This window comes from Anolis carolinensis, unplaced genomic scaffold (genome assembly GCF_035594765.1).
Source record: "Anolis carolinensis isolate JA03-04 unplaced genomic scaffold, rAnoCar3.1.pri scaffold_7, whole genome shotgun sequence".
Classification (NCBI taxonomy): Eukaryota; Metazoa; Chordata; class Lepidosauria; order Squamata; family Dactyloidae; genus Anolis; species Anolis carolinensis.
The window spans coordinates 27049754-27069475 of record NW_026943818.1 but is presented as its reverse complement, the minus strand read 5'-3'; the positions used below and the strand labels follow the sequence as shown (position 1 = coordinate 27069475).

General features: G+C 41.9%; 1 protein-coding gene across 1 annotated transcript; it reads left to right on the top strand.

Annotated features, from left to right (window-relative positions):
- The first annotated feature begins 1089 nt into the window (after positions 1 to 1089).
- Positions 1090 to 16149, top strand: LOC103282145 (uncharacterized). Its single transcript, XM_062960165.1, has 2 exons — positions 1090 to 1196; positions 14970 to 16149. The coding sequence occupies exons 1-2, from the start codon at positions 1118 to 1120 to the stop codon at positions 15941 to 15943; spliced, it is 1053 nt and encodes a 350-aa protein (XP_062816235.1). The 5' UTR covers positions 1090 to 1117; the 3' UTR covers positions 15944 to 16149.
- Positions 16150 to 19722: the final 3573 nt, after the last annotated feature.

Genomic DNA, 19722 nt, shown 5'->3' with positions numbered 1-19722 from the left:
CCAAAATATCACGATATATTGAAAACATTGACTACAAAAATGGCTTGGATTATCCAGAGGCTTGGATACGTGAGGCTTGGATTAGTGAGACTCTACTGTAATGATGTAAATAAACTTCTGGTTTGTAAGGTAACTCTTATCCATTATATTCACCTCTACCTTCTACCTTTTATTTTTCAGTTATTAGTTTGTTTGTTTGTTTTTGGGGGGGGGGGGGGGAAATTCTGTTCGCTTACACTTGAAAAATACCCTTGAAAAATACCCTGAATAGTGTATCTATATATATAAAAGAGTGATGGCATCACGGCGACCCACAAAACAACAAAACTACAGGCCCCCCAACCTCGAAATTTGACAACACAACCCATCATCCACGCCTCTAGGTTGATACAACAAAACGAAAAGAAAAATAAAGTCCTAATTAGAGAGAGAGGAATAATTGCTTTTATCCAATTGCTGCCAGTTAGAGGCTAAGCTCCTCCAAATTGGTCTCCTAGCAACCCAATAAAAAATAATAAAAAAACACTAAAAATTAATACAATAAAATACAATAATAACAGAAAATAACTAAAAATAATACCAGAAAATAATAAAATATAATAAATAAAAATATAACTTACAATAAAATTTATAAAAAAAAAATTGCAAATAACGTCAAATAAAAATTACACAACAATTTTTAACCAATACCACCACCACTTTGCCACAGCAACGCGTGGCCGGGCACAGCTAGTTACTACTAAAATAATGTATAAATATATAGTGTCCCTGCTTCGCGAATTTTCACTTATTGCGGGTGGTTCTGGAACCTAAGTGCTAAGTGAGAGAACAGGCTTGTGGTTGTGATGATGCCTTGTGGTTATGATGACCACTGTATTTATAAGAAAATTCTATTTGGCCCTCTGTGTTGTCCATCCATGAATTCGATGGCCCTTCTGTCCAAGTTAGAAAAAGTCTCATCCAAGGTTGGGATGGATTTCCTGCACTTGCTGTGTTGTTCCCGACCACCATTTCCACGGCAACAACACCTTGTTTCACAATGGATGGGCCAGCGCTGGTTCTCTCCCTTGAGCCCAGTTGGCCAGAAGGCCAAGGAGTTGCTTTGCTAGTAGGAGACATGGAGATCTTGCTGCCAATGCTGCTCTTGATAGCCTTGCTCTGTCTGGTGCCCGGACTGGACGGGGCCCCGATTCCCAGTAAGTGGCTTCAAGGAGGAGGAGGAGGAGGAGGAGGCTGGGGTCCCTTTTAGAAGACTTTGCTTCATGGGAGGAATAGTTAGGAAGGGTCTTCTATTCCTTACGGAGACAAGTAGGAACCTTTCAGGCCTCATCTACACGGCCACAGCATCCAGATGTTTTGCTTTGAACTGGATTATATGGCATTGTAGGCGCCTACTAACACTATGTACAGTAATACGATTTTTGTGTTGTCGAAGGCTTTCATGGCCGGGATCACAGGGTTGTTGTATGTCTTTCGGGCTGTGTGGCCATGTTCCAGAAGCATTCTCTCCTGACGTTTCACCCACATCTATGGCAGGCATCCTCAGAGGTTGTGAGGAATAGATCTCCATGTTCCAGAAGCATTCTCTCCTGACCTTTCGCCCACATCTATGGCAGGCATCCTCAGAGGTTGTGAGGAATAGATCTCCATGTTCCAGAAGCATTCTCTCCTGACCTTTCGCCCACATCTATGGCAGGCATCCTCAGAGGTTGTGAGGAATAGATCTCCATGTTCCAGAAGCATTCTCTCCTGACCTTTCGCCCACATCTATGGCAGGCATCCTCAGAGGTTGTGAGGAATAGATCTCCATGTTCCAGAAGCATTCTCTCCTGACCTTTCGCTCACATCTATGGCAGGCATCCTCAGAGGTTGTGAGGAATAGATCTCCATGTTCCAGAAGCATTCTCTCCTGACCTTTCGCACACATCTATGGCAGTCATCCTCAGAGGTTGTGAGGAATATATCTCCATGTTCCAGAAGCATTCTCTCCTGACCTTTCGCTCACATCTATGGCAGGCATCCTCAGAGGTTGTGAGGAATAGATCTCCATGTTCCAGAAGCATTCTCTCCTGACCTTTCGCACACATCTATGGCAGGCATCCTCAGAGGTTGTGAGGAATATATCTCCATGTTCCAGAAGCATTCTCTCCTGACGTTTCGCCCACATCTATGGCAGGCATCCTCAGAGGTTGTGAGGAATAGATCTCCATGTTCCAGAAGCATTCTCTCCTGACGTTTCGCCCACATCTATGGCAGGCATCCTCAGAGGTTGTGAGGAATAGATCTCCATGTTCCAGAAGCATTCTCTCCTAACGTTTCGCCCACATCTATGGCAGGCATCCTCAGAGGTTGTGAGGAATATATCTCCATGTTCCAGAAGTATTCTCTCCTGACGTTTCGCCCACATCTATGGCAGGCATCCTCAGAGGTTGTGAGGAATAGATCTCCATGTTCCAGAAGCATTCTCTCCTGACGTTTCGCCCACATCTATGGCAGGCATCCTCAGAGGTTGTGAGGAATAGATCTCCATGTTCCAGAAGCATTCTCTCCTAACGTTTCGCCCACATCTATGGCAGGCATCCTCAGAGGTTGTGAGGAATAGATCTCCATGTTCCAGAAGTATTCTCTCCTGACGTTTCGCCCACATCTATGGCAGGCATCCTCAGAGCTTGTCCTTCAATATATATCCCTCACAACCTCTGAGGATGCCTGCCATAGATGTGGGCGAAACGTCAGGAGAGAATACTTCTGGAACATGGCCACACAGCCCGAAAGACATACAACAACCCAATACGATTTTTGTTCCTGGGCTATAAATGCCATTTCCTAATTGGTTCTATCATAAAAACATGGAAAAGGTTTATTAAACTGCAAAAACTTTGTTTTTGTAGGACATCCTGCAGCACTTTTTGTTCTAGTTTTTCAACAAATATCTCATAGAGTCTCAACCTGGCATAACGGGTTAAACCCTTGTGCTGGCTAAACAGCTGACCTGAAGGTTGCCGGTTCAAATTTTATTTATGTTGCACTTTGAAATGGTCATATGACGGGTCAAACAAATAAATTATTATTATTATTATTACTAGCTGTGCCCAGCCACGCGTTGCTGTGGTAGTATGGGAAATAAAGTATTGAGGAATTGGTGGTAGTTAAGGTAAAGGGTCAAGGTTTTACCTTACATTAAGTCCATTATAAATGGGTTATATAGCTGTGTGGAAGGGCCTTGAGTCTACACTGCCATATAATCCAGTTAAAATCAGATAATCTGTATTTTATAGGCAGTATGGAAGAGGCCTAAGTGAGGCCTAACTCTGCCTGTCCCCTAGGTGAGTGGGTTGCTAGGAGACCAAGTGGGTGGAGCTTAGCCTTCTAGTTTTTCAACAAATATCTCATAGAGTCTCAACCTGGCGTAACGGGTTAAACCCTTGTGCTGGCTAAACAGCTGACCTGAAGGTTGCCGGTTCAAATCTGCGAGATGGGGTGAGCTCCCGTCTGTCAGCTCTAGCTTGCGGGGACATGGGAGAAGCCTCCCAGCTAACACATCCGAGCGTTCCCTGGGCAATGTCTCTGTAGGCGGCCAATTCTCTCACACCAAAAGCGACTTGCAGTATGTTCTCAAGTCGCTTTTGACACAATTAAAAACAACCCTATTCAACATAGTTTGTGGCAGCCACAGAAGCAAAGTTTCTGGAGAATAACAACTACTTTCAAAGTAAGGACCACACAATTAAACAGGAAATAACATTTTCAAACCAGGAATATACAGTAGAGTCTCACTTATCCAACACTCGCTTATCCAACGTTCTGGATTATCCAACGCATTTTTGTAGTCAATGTTTTCAATATATCATGATATTTTGGTGCTAAATTCGTAAATACAGTAATTACTACATAGCATTACTGTGTGTTGAACTACTTTTTCTGTAAAAAATTGTTGTATAACATGATGTTTTGGTGCTTAATTTGTAAAATCATAACCTAATTTGATGTTTAATAGGCTTTTCCTTAATCCCTCCTTATTATCCAAGTTATTCGTTTATCCAACGTTCTGCCAGCCCGTTTACGTTGGATAAGCGAGACTCTACTGTAATTTGTTTTCAGTTTTTTGTTACATAGTGTAAACCAGTTCCAAGCAGACAATTCAGATTTAGAAAGTGGATTCTATAGTAGCATATATCCAGATCCTGGATTGGGGGTGTCATAATAATAATAATAATAATAATACATCTATCTTGTTTGCTGTGTCATAATAATAATAATAATAATAATAATAATAATAATAATAATAAAATACATCACACAGTCCTAGACACTTGGGAAGTGTTCGACTTGTGGTTTTACGAAACGAAATCCAGCATATCTATCTTGTTTGCTGTGCCATACAACGTCGTTGTGTTGATGATGATGATAATAATAATAATAATAATAATAATACATTACACAGTCCTAGACACTTGGGAAGTGTTCAACTTGTGATTTTGTGATACGAAATAATAATAACAATAATAATAATGATGATTTTGTGAAATGAAATCCAGCATATCTATCTTGTTTGCTGTGTCATGCTATGTCTTTGTGTCAATAATAATAATAATAATAATATTGGCCAATTCAATAATAATAATAATAATAATAATAATACTTCACTCAGTCCTAGACACTTGGGAAGTGTTCGACTTGTGATTTTGTGATATGAAATAATAATAATAACAATAATAATAATGATTTTGTGAAATGAAATCCAGCATATCTATCTTGTTTGCTGTGTCATACTATGCCTTTGTGTCAATAATAATAATAATAATATTGGCCAATTCAATAATAATAATAATAATAATAATAATAATAATAATAATAATAATAATAATACTTCACTCAGTCCTAGACACTTGGGAAGTGTTCGACTTGTGATTTTCTAATATGAAATAATAATAATAACAATAATAATAATGATTTTGTGAAATGAAATCCAGCATATCTATCTTGTTTGCTGTGCCATACAATAATAATAACAATAATAAAAATACTGCAATAAACAGGGTTGGATGAGACCCTTTGGGACATTTAGCCCAACCCCCTTCTGCCTTTGTGCACCAAAAGCACAAGCAAAGCACCTCTTAATACTTAATTGATTGTTAAATAAATACATAAATAAATAAATAAAATAATGTGATAAAAAGCACAAGCAAAGCATTGTAAGGTGCGCACTGGGTGAGGGAGGAGGCAGGAAAAACATGATAAATGTAAGTATGATAAATGTAACAGGGGCCGGGCTGTGGCGCAGCTGGCTAGTAACCAGCTGCTATAAATCACTACTGACCGAGAGGTCATGAGTTCGAAGCCCGGGTCTGGTTAAGCCTCCAACCATTAATAGCCTCGGCTTGCTGTTGACCTAGCAGCCCCGAAAGACAGTTGCATCTGTCAAGTAGGGAAAATTTAAGGTACGCTTTATGCGGGTGGCTAATTTAACTAATCTACAACACCATAAAACTGCTCACGAGGAAAAGAAGAGGAAGAACAGCCACCAATGGACGGTGAAGCAACAGCTCCCCCTCTGGCCGGATCCGTGAAGCTGGAAAGATGTTAAAAATGCCTCTGAGTCTGTCTAAAACTGAATGTTGTTTGTCTGTTGGCATTGAATGTTTGCCATATATGTGTTCATTGTAATCCGCCCTGAGTCCCCTTCGGGGTGAGAAAGAAGGGCGGGATATAAATACTGTAAATAAATAAATAACCTCTGGGGAGCAATGAGAGAGGGAGGGGTGCAATTGGGAGGAGATAGGATTGTTGGAAATACACATTTCTTACTAGTCATTGTAAGCTCAGAAGCTGAGGCTCACAAACAGAACAGGTTTTGCAGCAGTCCCACTCCCCAAATCGGTTCCACTCCTTGACCATAGCACACAGTTCGGCTGGGCTGTGGCGCAGCTGGCTAGTAACCAGCTGCTATAAATCACTACTGACCGAGAGGTCATGAGTTCGAAGCCCGGGTCTGGTTAAGCCTCCAACCATTAATAGCCTCGGCTTGCTGTTGACCTAGCAGCCCCGAAAGACAGTTGCATCTGTCAAGTAGGGAAAATTTAAGGTACGCTTTATGCGGGTGGCTAATTTAACTAATCTACAACACCATAAAACTGCTCACGAGGAAAAGAAGAGGAAGAACAGCCACCAATGGACGGTGAAGCAACAGCTCCCCCTCTGGCCGGATCCGTGAAGCTGGAAAGATGTTAAAAATGCCTCTGAGTCTGTCTAAAACTGAATGTTGTTTGTCTGTTGGCATTGAATGTTTGCCATATATGTGTTCATTGTAATCCGCCCTGAGTCCCCTTCGGGGTGAGAAAGAAGGGCGGGATATAAATACTGTAAATAAATAAATAACCTCTGGGGAGCAATGAGAGAGGGAGGGGTGCAATTGGGAGGAGATAGGATTGTTGGAAATACACATTTCTTACTAGTCATTGTAAGCTCAGAAGCTGAGGCTCACAAACAGAACAGGTTTTGCAGCAGTCCCACTCCCCAAATCGGTTCCACTCCTTGACCATAGCACACAGTTCGGCTGGGCTGTGGCGCAGCTGGCTAGTAACCAGCTGCTATAAATCACTACTGACCGAGAGGTCATGAGTTCGAAGCCTGGGTCGGGTTAAGCCCCCGACCATTAAATAGCCCGGCTTGCTGTTGACCTATGCAGCCCCGAAAGACAGTTGCACCTGTCAAGTAGGGAAATTTAGGGACGCTTTATGCGGGAGGCTAATTTACAACACCATAAAACTGCCAGCAAAACACGAGGAAAGGAATGAGGAAGTACAGCCACTTCTGGACGGTGAAGCAACAGCTCCCCCTGTGGCCGGAATCGTGAAGCTGGAAAAATGTTAAAAATGCCTCTGTGTCTGTCTATATATGTTGTTTGTCTGTTGGCATTGAATGTCTGCCATATATGTGTTCATTGTAATCCGCCCTGAGTCCCCTTCGGGGTGAGAAAGAAGGGCGGAATATAAATACTGTAAATAAATAAATAAATAAATAAATAAATAAAATTCTTTTATTTTTCAGTACTGGAAGAAATAGCAAACTCTGCTGGATAATAGGCACATTCCTGTATCCATACTATGGTATTGCCATTCTCAGTGCAACCAAAAAGGCACAAAACATAAACACAAACAGAAATGCTTTTTCTCTAGGATTGATCGAATTGTGCTTTTCCTGCATGGCACGTGGATGGGCTTGATGACCCCCGTGGTGTTGTTGTCGAGCAAATTTAGGGTTTGTCCCTGGAGCAGGGACGAACCGATGCCCTCTGACCACAGGATTCGATCCTGGCCAGCGGGGGCACTGCGAATTAAAACCCTTTTCCCCACAATAATCTCACCCAAATCTTGAAGAGAGAGAACCGAGTTGTCTTCATTTCGAGTCAGCTGACGCGGATGTCAAGACACAATCATTCGCAGTGATGACATGTCACATAATGTGATGCCTCATGGGCCTTGTAGTCCTGTTCCTAGTGCTATCGTGGCAGATGAAGATGAAAACATGGGGTTTTCGCCGGTTCAACAAGAACCGGAGTCCTTTCACCTGCCGGATGTTGATGTTTGTCCTCAAGAATTCAGTAAAACAGACCTTGGCATTCCTCGCCTCCGTTTCCCAGGAGGGAATCTTACTCTAGAGACAGAGGAGTCAGAGAAGCAAATTGCAGGAGTTTACGGATCGCTGCCAAACAACAGGCTGATTAGGCCTGCTTCCCTTGGGAAATTCTAAGGAGTCTTGCATCTGGACAGAGTTGGGTTTCGCTTCTCGTTCTCTAGGGAAAGAGATTGTTGGCGGGAAAACGGGACCCAATATAGGTGTTTGACGCGGGAGATTCTTTGCGGAGTCAACAGAGCTGCTTCAGGAGTGAGATCGTGTGTGGACTTCGTAACCCCAGTTCCTTGCTTCCCGGATCAAGAATTCAAGTACTGCCTTGCTTTGCTGTTATCCACGGACCTTGTTCCAAGATTCACTGTTTGCCTTGTTTCTAGTCACAGACCTTGTCAAAGAACCAAGTCTATTTCTGTGATGTCTCATGGGCCATGTAGTCCCGTTCCTAGTACTATTGTGGCAGACGAAGAGGAAAACATGGGATTTACACCGTTTCAGTCAGAAACGGAGCCCTTGCACCTGGAGGATGTTTGCCCTTAAGAAGTCAGCCAAACAAGCCTTGGGCAGAATTCTCCCCCGTTTTCTCGTAAAGACAATTATAATAAAGATAGAGGCGCTAGGGAGGCGAATCGCCGAAGCGCCAGAATCGCAGCCAAACAATTAGCTGATTAAGTCTGCTTCCCTTGGGAAATTCTAAGGAGTCTTGCATCTGGACTAAGTTGAGTTTCACTTCTAGTTCTCCAGGGAAAGTGTTCTTCTGGCGGGAAACGAGACCCTATTTAGGGGTTTGCCGCAAAGGAAACTTTGCGGAGTCAATTCGTCAGCTGGAGGAGTGAGATCGTGTGTAGACTTCGTACTCCAGTTCCCTGTTTCCCGGATCAAGTTTCCAGCCTTGCCTTGTCCCGCGTTTACCACGGACCTTGTTTTTGCTCTTGTTGCCTTGTTTCAAGTCTTGTTCTAGCCAAGTATCAAGTTTGCTTTCCAGCCTAATTGCCAAGTTTCTATGGACTTAAGGACCTTGTCTTCTCCCCACACTTTGCTTGGCAAAGTGTGTGTTTCGGTTATTGGATTATAACTTTGGACTTTAATATCACATATTGGACATTATTTTCCTGGACTATATTTGACCTTTCCTGAAAGGTCTACTTCTGAACTATATTCTACACTTGTTTTTATTGACTTTATATATTTCCTTAATAAAGATATTAGATAGATTCTGGTCTCTGCGCATGGTTATTGGTGCTCTGCAGCCTGGGTCCTGACAATTTCCAGCCTTGTTGTCAAGCTTCCTTGGACTTCTAAGACTCTGACATTTCCCCACACTATTGCTTGGCAATAGTGTGTGTTTCGGTATTGGATAAAGAACTTTGAACTCTAATATCATTTATTGGACAATACGTTTTTGGACGATATTTGACCTCATTTGAAAGGTCTGCTTCTGAACTATATTCTTCACTTGATTTTATTGCTTTTATATATTTCCTTAATAAAGATATTAGATAGAGATTGGCCTCCGTGTATGGTTCTTGGTGCCCAGCTGCCAGGGGTCTGACACATAATACATTGCAGCAATTTTTATAAGCTAAAAGACAGGCGGAGCAATTCAAATCTCCCTCCCCGCCCTTCCCCGCCCAGTTCCACTCTGATTGGCTCTTTGACTGGGTGGCTCGAAATCCCCCCAATCAGATGGCTTCCTACAGTCTACCAATCAGGGACAAGGGGCGGGCTGAGCAGCGATTAATGGACAGCCAAGCAGGTTATGAAAAGGATGGATGAGTCAATATGTCCAATCTACATATGTGTCTGACACGCTGATATTGACAAAGGGAGAGCTGTTTCCTGAATAATTGTGTGGATGAAGGGTGAGCTATTCTTCCTTCTGATGGCCTGCTCCGAACTCAGAAGGGGGAACAGCCCAAATAATTGTCCATGCAAGGGTAGGTGATAATCTCCTCTGGGCAGGGTACTCCAGCCCATCCAAGGGGGGGGGGGCTGTCTGCACGTAGCTGAGTCAAACCTCAGTCACTCTATTTTTTCATATATCAGGCATTTTGGGAAGGGAGACATATAGGAATACATTCATAGAATCAGAAATCATATTGCCCACTCCCAGCCACCCAAAGGTCTAGAGTTCATAAAGTTTCATACGAAATCCAGAATCCAAAGGAAAAGATTGTAAAGCATGTGGTTTAAAACTGGCTTTTTTCCTTTGTCTGGGTAAACAAAAGGGAGTGCTTCTGTCACTGGTTAAAGAAAGGATTAAGGAAGTTGTTATTTCTTGCCTCAGGCTAAAAGGTCAAACACCTTTTGTGCAGAGAGTTTTAGTAAACCACAGTAAACTCCAGTAAAAAGTCTCAATCACCTTCTACTATAAATTATCTATATATATAAAAGAGTGATGGCATCACGGCGACTCACAAAACAACAAAAGTACAGGCCCCCCAACCTTGAAATTTGACAACACAACCCATCATCCACGCCTCTAGGTTGATACAACAAAAAGAAAAGAAAAATAAAGTCCTAATTAGAGGGAGAGGAATAATTGCTTTTATCCAATTGCTGCCAGTTAGAAGGCTAAGCTCCTCCAACTTGGTCTCCTAGAAACCCTATAAAAAAAAAAAAACACTAAAAATTAATACAATAAAATACTATAACAGAAAATAACTAAAAATAATACAAGAAAATAATAAAATATAGTAAATAAAAATATCACTTACAATAAAAATAATAAAAATTGCAAATAACGTCAAATAAAAATTACACAACAATTTTTAACCAATACCACCAACACTTTGCCACAGCAACGCGTGGCCGGGCACAGCTAGTGAAATATAGAACATAAAGTCTTGATTTTTTAACTATCTTTTACAAAGTCCTGGGGGGGGGGGGGGTTTCACCTCGATCACAGTGTCTTCCAGCTCTAGGACTCGATGATTTTTCCGAAATGTCGTTGAAAAGGAACTTATTCTTGGTGTTGTGTTCCTCTGCCGAAATATGTACATTCGCTGTTGGTTCGATAGATATCTGCAGAAGGAAAAAGAAAGGCAACACATTGGATTTTTATATTATTGAGGCAGGCTTTTCATCATTTGCCACAAGCCTGAATTTCAAGCGGAAGAGGGGTTCGGTGTCGTGTGCCTTCAAATCATTCCTGGCTTATAAAGCAGCCTTTCTCACGGGGTTTCTTCGTGAGATTTGTTCAGAAGGGTTTGTTTTTTATTTATTTTCCTTCCCAGAAAATGCTATGGCTTGAAAACATCCAAAATACAGTAGAGTCTCACTTATCCAACACTCACTTATCCAATGTTCTGGATTATCCAACACTTTTTTGTAGTCAGTGTTTTCAATACATCGTGATATTTTGGTGCCAAGTTCGTAAATACAGTAATTTCTACATAGCATTAATTTATTTACATCATATATATTCCGCCCTTCTCACCCCGAAGGGGACTCAGGGCGGATCACGTTACACATATTAGGCAAACATTCAATGCCTTTTTAACACAGGACAAAGACAAACAAACATAGCTCCGAGCGGGCCTCGAACTTATGACCTCCTGGTCAGTGACTCATTGCTCTCCCGTCTGCGCCACAGCCCCGGGCCATTAATGTGTATTGAACTACTTTTTCTGTCAAATTTGTGGTATAACATGATGTTTTGGTGCTTAATTTGTAAAAGCATAACCTAATTTGATGTTTAATAGGTTTTTCCTTAATCCCTCCTTATTATCCAACATATTCGCTTATCCAACATTCTGCCAGCCTGTTTATGTTGGATAAGTGAGACTCTACTGTACAACTAAAATTACCTGTAGATGCCGAACATTTTGAAAATCCTGGCGCAGACCTGAAGAAAGAAATGGTCATTATTATTATTATTATTATTATTATTATTAATAATAATCATAATATTGAGGCTGGGTGCCCATCTGTCAGGGGTGCTTTGATTATGTTTTGGTGCACAAAAGCAGGTGGGGGTTGGACTAGATGGCTCAAGGGATCTCTTCCAACCCTTTTTATTATTTTTATTATGATTATGAGTATTAACATTGAGGTTGTACAGTAGAATCTCACTTATCCAACATAAACGGGCCGGCAGAACGTTGGATAAACGAATATGTTGGATAATAAGGAGAGATTAAGGAGAAGCGTATTAAACACCAAATCAGGTTATGATTTTACAAATTAAGCACCAAAACATCATGTTATACAACAAATTTGACAGAAAAAGTAGTTCAATACGCAGTAATGTTATGTTGTAATTACTGTATTTACAAATTTAGTACTAAAATATCACGATGTACAGTGATTATTTATTTATTCATTTACTACATTTATTTACTACATTTATATCCCGCCCTTCTCACCCTGAAGGGAACTCAGAGCAGCTGTATGTACATACAACATATTATATTATTAGCAGAGCACAATATTAGCATTATATATTACTATATTGAACTATACCACTATACTGTAATATTATATGTAATATAGAACATATAATTAATATTATTATTTGGTATTATTATTAGTATTATATTGTATAAAATGATAATATTATCAATATCATATGTATATACAATATATTTTATTAGCATAGCACAATATTAGCATTATATATTACTATATTGAACTATACCACTATACTGTAATATTATATCTATATATATAAAAGGCTTTTGGCATCACGGCGACTCACAAAACAACAAAACCCAACACCCCCCAAACTCTAAAATTGGCAACACAATCCATCATCCGTGCCTCCAGTAAGATACAACACAATCACACAAAAAACACAATCACAACACCAAAAAAAGGCCAAAAACCACAACAGGCAATGTACGCATGCGTGCGGAACTCAAAGTATTTTTCGGGACAGCATGGCTGCCCAGGATCAGCTCGCTCAAAGATTTCCCCTAGGTAGCCAGCACCCAGGCTTTGAACCACCGAGGCTATTCATTACAATTCTACCACCCCAAAAAAACATTCCCCTAAAAGGCAACTACCTAACCTTCCAAGCAGCAAGCCTATTCCTTTCTATTCCACCTCACCAAACAAGGATTCACATAAGAAAATGGCCAGGCTTTCAGGCTACAAAGCTATTCACTGTTATTCCACCTACCTAACAAAGAATTCACATACGCCACAGCAACGCGTGGCCGGGCACAGCTAGTGTAATATATAACATATAATTAATATTATTATTTGGTATTATTATTAGTATTATATTGTATAAAATGATAATATTATCAATATCATATGTATATACAATATATTATATTATTAAAACTGATATAAAAATATTATATTATAAATGAGGGCGGGGGCCAGGTAAATGACCTTGGAGGGCTGCATCCGGCCCCCGGGCCTTAGTTTGGGGACCCCTGATCCAGAACGTTGGATAAGCGAATGTTGGATAAGTGAGACTCTACTGTATTTGTTCCCATTTTGTTTTATTTTTACTTCAAAATAAGATATGTGTAGTGTGCATAGGAATTTGTTCATAGTTTTTTTTTAAAAAACGATAGTCTTGCCCAGGGGTCCCCAAACTAAGGCCCGGGGGCCGGATGCGGCCCATCGAAGCTATTTATCCGGCCCCCATGGCACAAGGGCAGAAGTGGGTTGGGCTAAATGACTCAAAGGGTCTCTTCTTCTCTTACAACCATTATTATTATTATTATTATTATTATTATTATTATTATTATTATTATTTTATTAACATTGAGGCTGGGTGGCCATCTGTCAGGGATGCTTTGCTTGTGCTTTTGGTCCACAAAGGCAGAAGGGGGTTGGACTAAATGGCCCAAGGGGTCTCTTCCAACCCTCTTTATTATTATTATTATTATTATTATTATTATTATTATTATTATTATTATTATATTATTATTATTATTAACATTGAGGCTGGGTGGCCATCTGTCAGGGGTGCTTTGCTTGTGCTTTCGGTGCACAAAAGCAGAAGGGGATTGGACTCAATGGCCCAACAGGTCTCTTCCAACCCTCTTTGTTATTATTATTATTATCATCAACACAACAACATTGTATGGCACAGCAAACAAGATAGATATGCTGGATTTCGTTTCGCAAAACCACAAGTCGAACACTTCCCAAGTGTCTAGGACTGTGTGATGTATTTTCTGATGATGTGTGCAGATCCCAGTAGGGTGACCTTTTGCAGTTGGCAGATGGTGATTTTGTCAATGCCTATTGTTTCCAAATGCCGGCTGAGATCTTTTGGCACGGCACCCAGTGTGCCCATCACCACCGGGACCACCTGCACTGGTTTCTGCCAGAGTCTTTGAAGTTCAATCTTGAGGTCCTGATAGCGGCTGAGTTTTTCCTGTTGTTTTTCATCTATGCGACTGTCACCTGGGATGGCAACATCAATGATCCAAACCTTGTTCTTTTCCACAACTGTGATGTCTGGTGTGTTGTGTTCCAGAACTTTTTCAGTCTGGATTCGGAAGTCCCACAGTATCTTTGCCTGCTCATTTTCCACGATCTTTGCTGGTTTGTGATCCCACCAGTTCTTTGCTGCTGGGAGGTGGTACTTTAGGCATAAGTTCCAATGAATTATTTGGGCCACATAGTTGTGTCTCTGTTTGTAGTCTGTCTGTGCGATTTATTATTATTATTATTATTATTATTATTATTATTATCATTGAGGCTGGGTGGCCATCTGTCAGGGGTGCTTTGCTTGTGCTTTTGGTGCACAGAGGCAGAAGGGGGTTGGACTAAATGGCGCAAGGGGTCTCTTCCCACCCTCTTTATTATTATTATTATTATTATTATTATTATTATTATTATTATTATTATTATTAACATTGAGGCTGGGTGGCCATCTGTCAGGGATGCTTTGCTTGTGCTTTTGGTGCACAGAGGCAGAAGGATGTTGGACTCAATGGCGCAAGGGGTCTCTTCCAACCCTCTTTATTATTATTATTATTATTATTATTATTATTATTATTATTATTAACATTGAGGCTGGGTGGCCATCTGTCAGGGGTGCTTTGCTTGTGCTTTCGGTGCACAACGGCAGAAGGGGGTTGGGCTAAATGGACCAAAGGGTCTCTTCCAACCCTCTTTGTTATTATTATTGTTATTATTATTATTATTATTATTAATTATTATTAATTATTATTGCTTGGTGGCCGACTATAGCCCGGCCCTCCAACGGTCTGAAGGATCGTGAACTGGCCCCCTGTTTTACAAGTTTGGGGACCCCTGGTCTTGCCCTCCCGCAGTCTGAGGGACAGTGACTTGGCCCCTTGTTTAAAAAGTTTGGGGACCCCTGAACTAGAGCTGTCACTTACACGGCCTGACTTTCTGCTTTTCAGAGAGATCAGAAGATCCAGAGGGATCAGGACCACAGCGATTGGAGATGACCGGAACGGAAGTACATCACACCCCAACGACAACCGCTTTTTGGAGGCTGCGGAATGACAAAATTGCCACCATCATGCTGCATAAGGACACCACCACCACCCAAGAGAGCACCACTCCAGAGGTTCCCCAGAAAGCGATATCTCTTTCTCTTTCAGAAGAACCCGTGGTCAGCATCCTGCCACGGAAGGTGGAGGTCCTCCTTGAGACATCACCCTTGAGGCCTCGGAGTGATATACACGGCACCATCATTCTGCTTCCGGACACACCTCCAAAAGTCACCCATCACGTGACGAGCGCATCGGTTGCCATCTATTCTTCCCATTCAGAAAAGCCACCAACAAAAATTAACAACATAGCCATCGTGAAAACGAATCATTTCACCTGGAATCATCAATCTTCCGGAGGAGACATCATGGGCTTGATGGACGTCTTGACCAAAACGTTAAGGCACAGTCCGGTGGCCGTTAAAGAAGACCCAGACTTCAACTCAAGGTTCAAGAAAGTCAAAGATTACCTGAGAGAGATGCTGGCGCTGGTGAGAAATGCGGAGAAGAAGCTGTTCAAGGGTCTCAAACAGGAGCAGGAGGAGGGGGCCAAAGTCACCACGGTCACCACGGTGTCGTTGACCATCCACGTGGACTCGACAGACCTCAAGTTGGCCCAACTGCAGAAGGAAGTGGAGAAGTTCAAATCGTTTATGAAAGTGCTGGATCGTTTCACTGCCCGACTAAGTTCCTTTGTGCTAAATTCTCCAAACAGAAAAGCATCCAAAGAGATTGTGGACAAAGCCATCGCCATCCTGGAGACCATCAAGGCTGTGTTCTGTGAGAATCCAAACAGTGAGAACCAACAGGAGCTGAAGGATCTGATAGATAAAGAGATGGAGCTTCTCAAACAAGTCCAGAGGGAACGAGGGGTTTTGTAACCTTTTCCCATCAAGAGACATGTACAATAGTCAAAAATCCCCACCCCTCCCTTTCTTTCATTTTTTAGTATTCTTTCCCTGGCTCTATATCCCCCTATAGATATAGATATAGATTGATATAGATATAGGTAGATATATATATGGATTGTTAGATATAGATATATAGATAGGATGTGATAAAGATAAATAAAAAGTGAAAAAAGTAATTAATGCTGTCTTTTCTTTTTACAACGAAAGTGGTGGAACAGTTCATTTATAGCAGGGGTCCCCAAACCGGTCTCCAACTTTCACCAATCTAGAAAGAGGCAACCTGCCGGAGGACAAGTGATTATACATAACTGGCCAGTGAAGACACTGAATGGGGCAACAATATCGGCAAAGGAACATCTAGCAGAACTACAATCTGCCCTGGGGCACTCTTTGGACTTAAACAACGGTGTTTTCTGCAAACGACTGACACTATATTGAACTATACCACTATACTGTAATATTATATGTAATATAGAACATATAATTAATATTATTATTTGGTATTATTATTAGTATTATATTGTATAAAATGATAATATTATCAATATCATATGTATATACAATATATTATATTATTAAAACTGATATAAAAATATTATATTATAAATGAGGGCAGGGGCCGGGTAAATGACCTTGGAGGGCCGCATCCGGCCCCCGGGCCTTAGTTTGGGGACCCCTGCTATACATCAACTGTACGTCTGCTGCAAACAGATTAATATATTTGGACACTGGGAGTCCTGCATGCTTTACTCTGTTCGCTTTTCTCTATGTGCTGCCTTTTTGGGTGCATCTACACTGTAGAATGAATGCGGTTTGACACCATTTCATCTGCGATGATGCCTCTGAGGAGCTCCCACAAACTACAGAAGACGAAACGAAAGGTGTTTCTGGATGCCTCTCATAGTGAAAGCTCTCCAAGGAAGGAGTCCTTGGACAGAGAAGACGGGGCTTCCCAACCCAGCAGGGATGGAGACGTGGAGAATCCAACCTTCAGAAGTTCTCTTTGAAGAACCTGAAGCCAAACTGCTCACAGTGGCCTTTGATGACTTTGGCCAGAGCCAGAGAGCCGCAGAAGAAGACATGGACCTTCCCTTTGTTCTCTTTGGCCAGTTTCTGGAAAAGCAGGGGAGCAAAACAAGTCAGGTGTAACATCTCTCCCTAAACTTGTCAACAATAACATACTGAATTTAGATCCTGCTCTCCTCATGATTTAGTTCAGCGTAGAAAGAGGAATTGAAGGGACCATAAGCCAGAAAATAGTAAACTTTTGCCTCTGTATGTGCCCCTCCCTTATAGAATCATAGAATAGTAGAGTTGGAAGAGACCTCATGGGCCATCCAGTCCAACCCCCTGCTAAGAAGCAGGAAATCGCATTCAAAGCACCCCCGACAGATGGCCATCCAGCCTCTGCTTAAAAGCCTCCAAGGAAGGAGCCTCCACCACGGCCCCGGGGAGAGAGTTCCACTGTCGAACAGCCCTTCTCACAGTGAGGAAGTTCTTCCTGATGTTCAGGTGGAATCTCCTTTCCTGTAGTTTGAAGCCCTTGTTCCGTGTCCTAGTCTGCAGGGCAGCAGAAAACAAGCTTGCTCCCTCCTCCCTATGACTTCCCTTCACGTATTTGTACATGGCTATCATGTCTCCTCTCAGCCTTCTCTTCTGCAGGCTAAACATGCCCAGCTCTTTAAGCCGCTCCTCATAGGGCTTGTTCTCCAGACCCTTAATCATTTTAGTTGCCCTCCTCTGGACGCTTTCCAGCTTGTCAACATCTCCCTTCAACTGCGGTGTCCAGAATTGGACACAGTATTCCAGGTGTGGTCTGACCAAGGCAGAATAGAGGGGGAGCATAACTTCCCTGGATCTAGATGCTGTTCCCCTATTGATGCAGGACAGAATCCCATTGGCTTTTTTAGCAGCCGCATCACATTGTTGGCTCATGTTTAACTTGTTGTCCACGAGGACTCCAAGGTCTTTTTCGCACACACTGCTGTCAAGCCAGGCGTCCCCCATTCTGTATCTTTGATTTCCATTTTTTCTGCCGAAGTGAAGTATCTTGCATTTGTCCCTGTTGAACTTCATTTTGTTAGTTTTGGCCCATCTCTCTAGTCTGTCAAGATCGTTTTGAATTCTGCTCCTGTCTTCTGGAGTGTTAGCTATCCCTCCCAGTTTGGTGTCGTCTGCAAACTTGATGATCGTGCCTTCTGACCCTTCGTCTAAGTCGTTAATAAAGATGTTGAACAGAACCGGGCCCAGGACGGAACCCTGCGGCACTCCACTCGTGACTTCTTTCCATGATGAAGACGATGCATTGGTGAGCACCCTTTGGGTTCGTTCGCTTAGCCAATTACAGATCCACCTAACCGTAGTTTTGTCTAGCCCACATTTTACTAGTTTGTTTGCCAGAAGGTCGTGGGGGACTTTGTCGAAGGCCTTACTGACATCCAGGTACGCTACATCCACACCATTCCCTGTATCGACCCAACTCGTAACTCTATCGAAAAAAGAGATCAGATTAGTCTGGCATGACTAATGAGCTGTGAGCTGGTGCCTGTGAGCTGGTGCCTTTCTCCAGAAAGTTCCAAGACCAACAGTTAGCTTGAAATCAACAAATGAGGTCACAGGTATCACTTATGCCAAGTGGGTGTGGAAGGTGAGGAAGACCCTCTGCCATTGGTCAATTTTAGATAAGCCAAAGGTACTGTATATACTCGAGTATAAGCCTAGTTTTTCAGCCCTTGGTAGTATTACGCCAAATTGCTATATGTGTATGTGTAAAGAAATCCTTGCAAAGATGTTTGCAGGAGATCTCTGCAAAAGGAGAGCTGAGCTCTTTTTGCAGAGGCAAGCCACGCCTCGAAACAATGTATCTGTTTGATGGCAGATGGCTGGTTTGACAGTTGGAATTCGTCAGTTGGGATTTGAGCTTGTTGGGAGAGCACAGAAAAAGGACAGGCTCTCTAATAGGCTTGTCCGATCGATGGAAAAAATGTTTCAATTCTCGTTTCTAAAGTAGGGGGTGCCGGCTCTTCGATGTAGAAATTATTTCTAAATGTTTACGGATATTTCCAAAAATTCGTAATGTTTCTAAAATGTTTCTAAAATGGCGGACGCGCATGCGCAATCACCAAAAAACAGGAAACCGGCGGGGGGACTTTTCTGGGGGTCTCCCGCCCTCATTTCTTGAGCTATTCGCATCAAATTTGGTACAGTGGGAGAACACATTCAACACTCTTTGCTCAACAAATTGCAGAATGTTTCCTGTCTCCTATGATTTTTGGTGAATTTTTATAACTTTTTATAATACACTATTTTTCAATATTTGAAGAAACCTGTTCCTGGTTTGAAAGTCTTATTTCCTGTTCAATTGGGTTCTTATTACTGTGAAAGTCCCTCTTCTACTTGTGTAGACTTTGGATTAGAAATGCAGCACACGCCAAGCAATGCCTTGACAGGATTGGCAACGTCCTTTGGAAACTATAAATTGCTGTGGACCCTCTATTGAATCAAATCAATGTCTGACTTTGTGATTGCAGAAATAAAACTCAGCCCAAGGCTTGGGAATAGAAATGGAGCATGAGGGAAGCAATGCCTTGGCGGGTGCCCCACGTCCTTTGGAAACTATTTCTTCCAATGTACCCTTTAGGTTTGAAAACAATGTGTGTCTTTGTGATTGCTGCAATAACACTCAGCCTGGGGGCTTGGGATTACAAACGGAGCGGGAGGGAAGCAATGCACTTGCAGGAACGCAGACG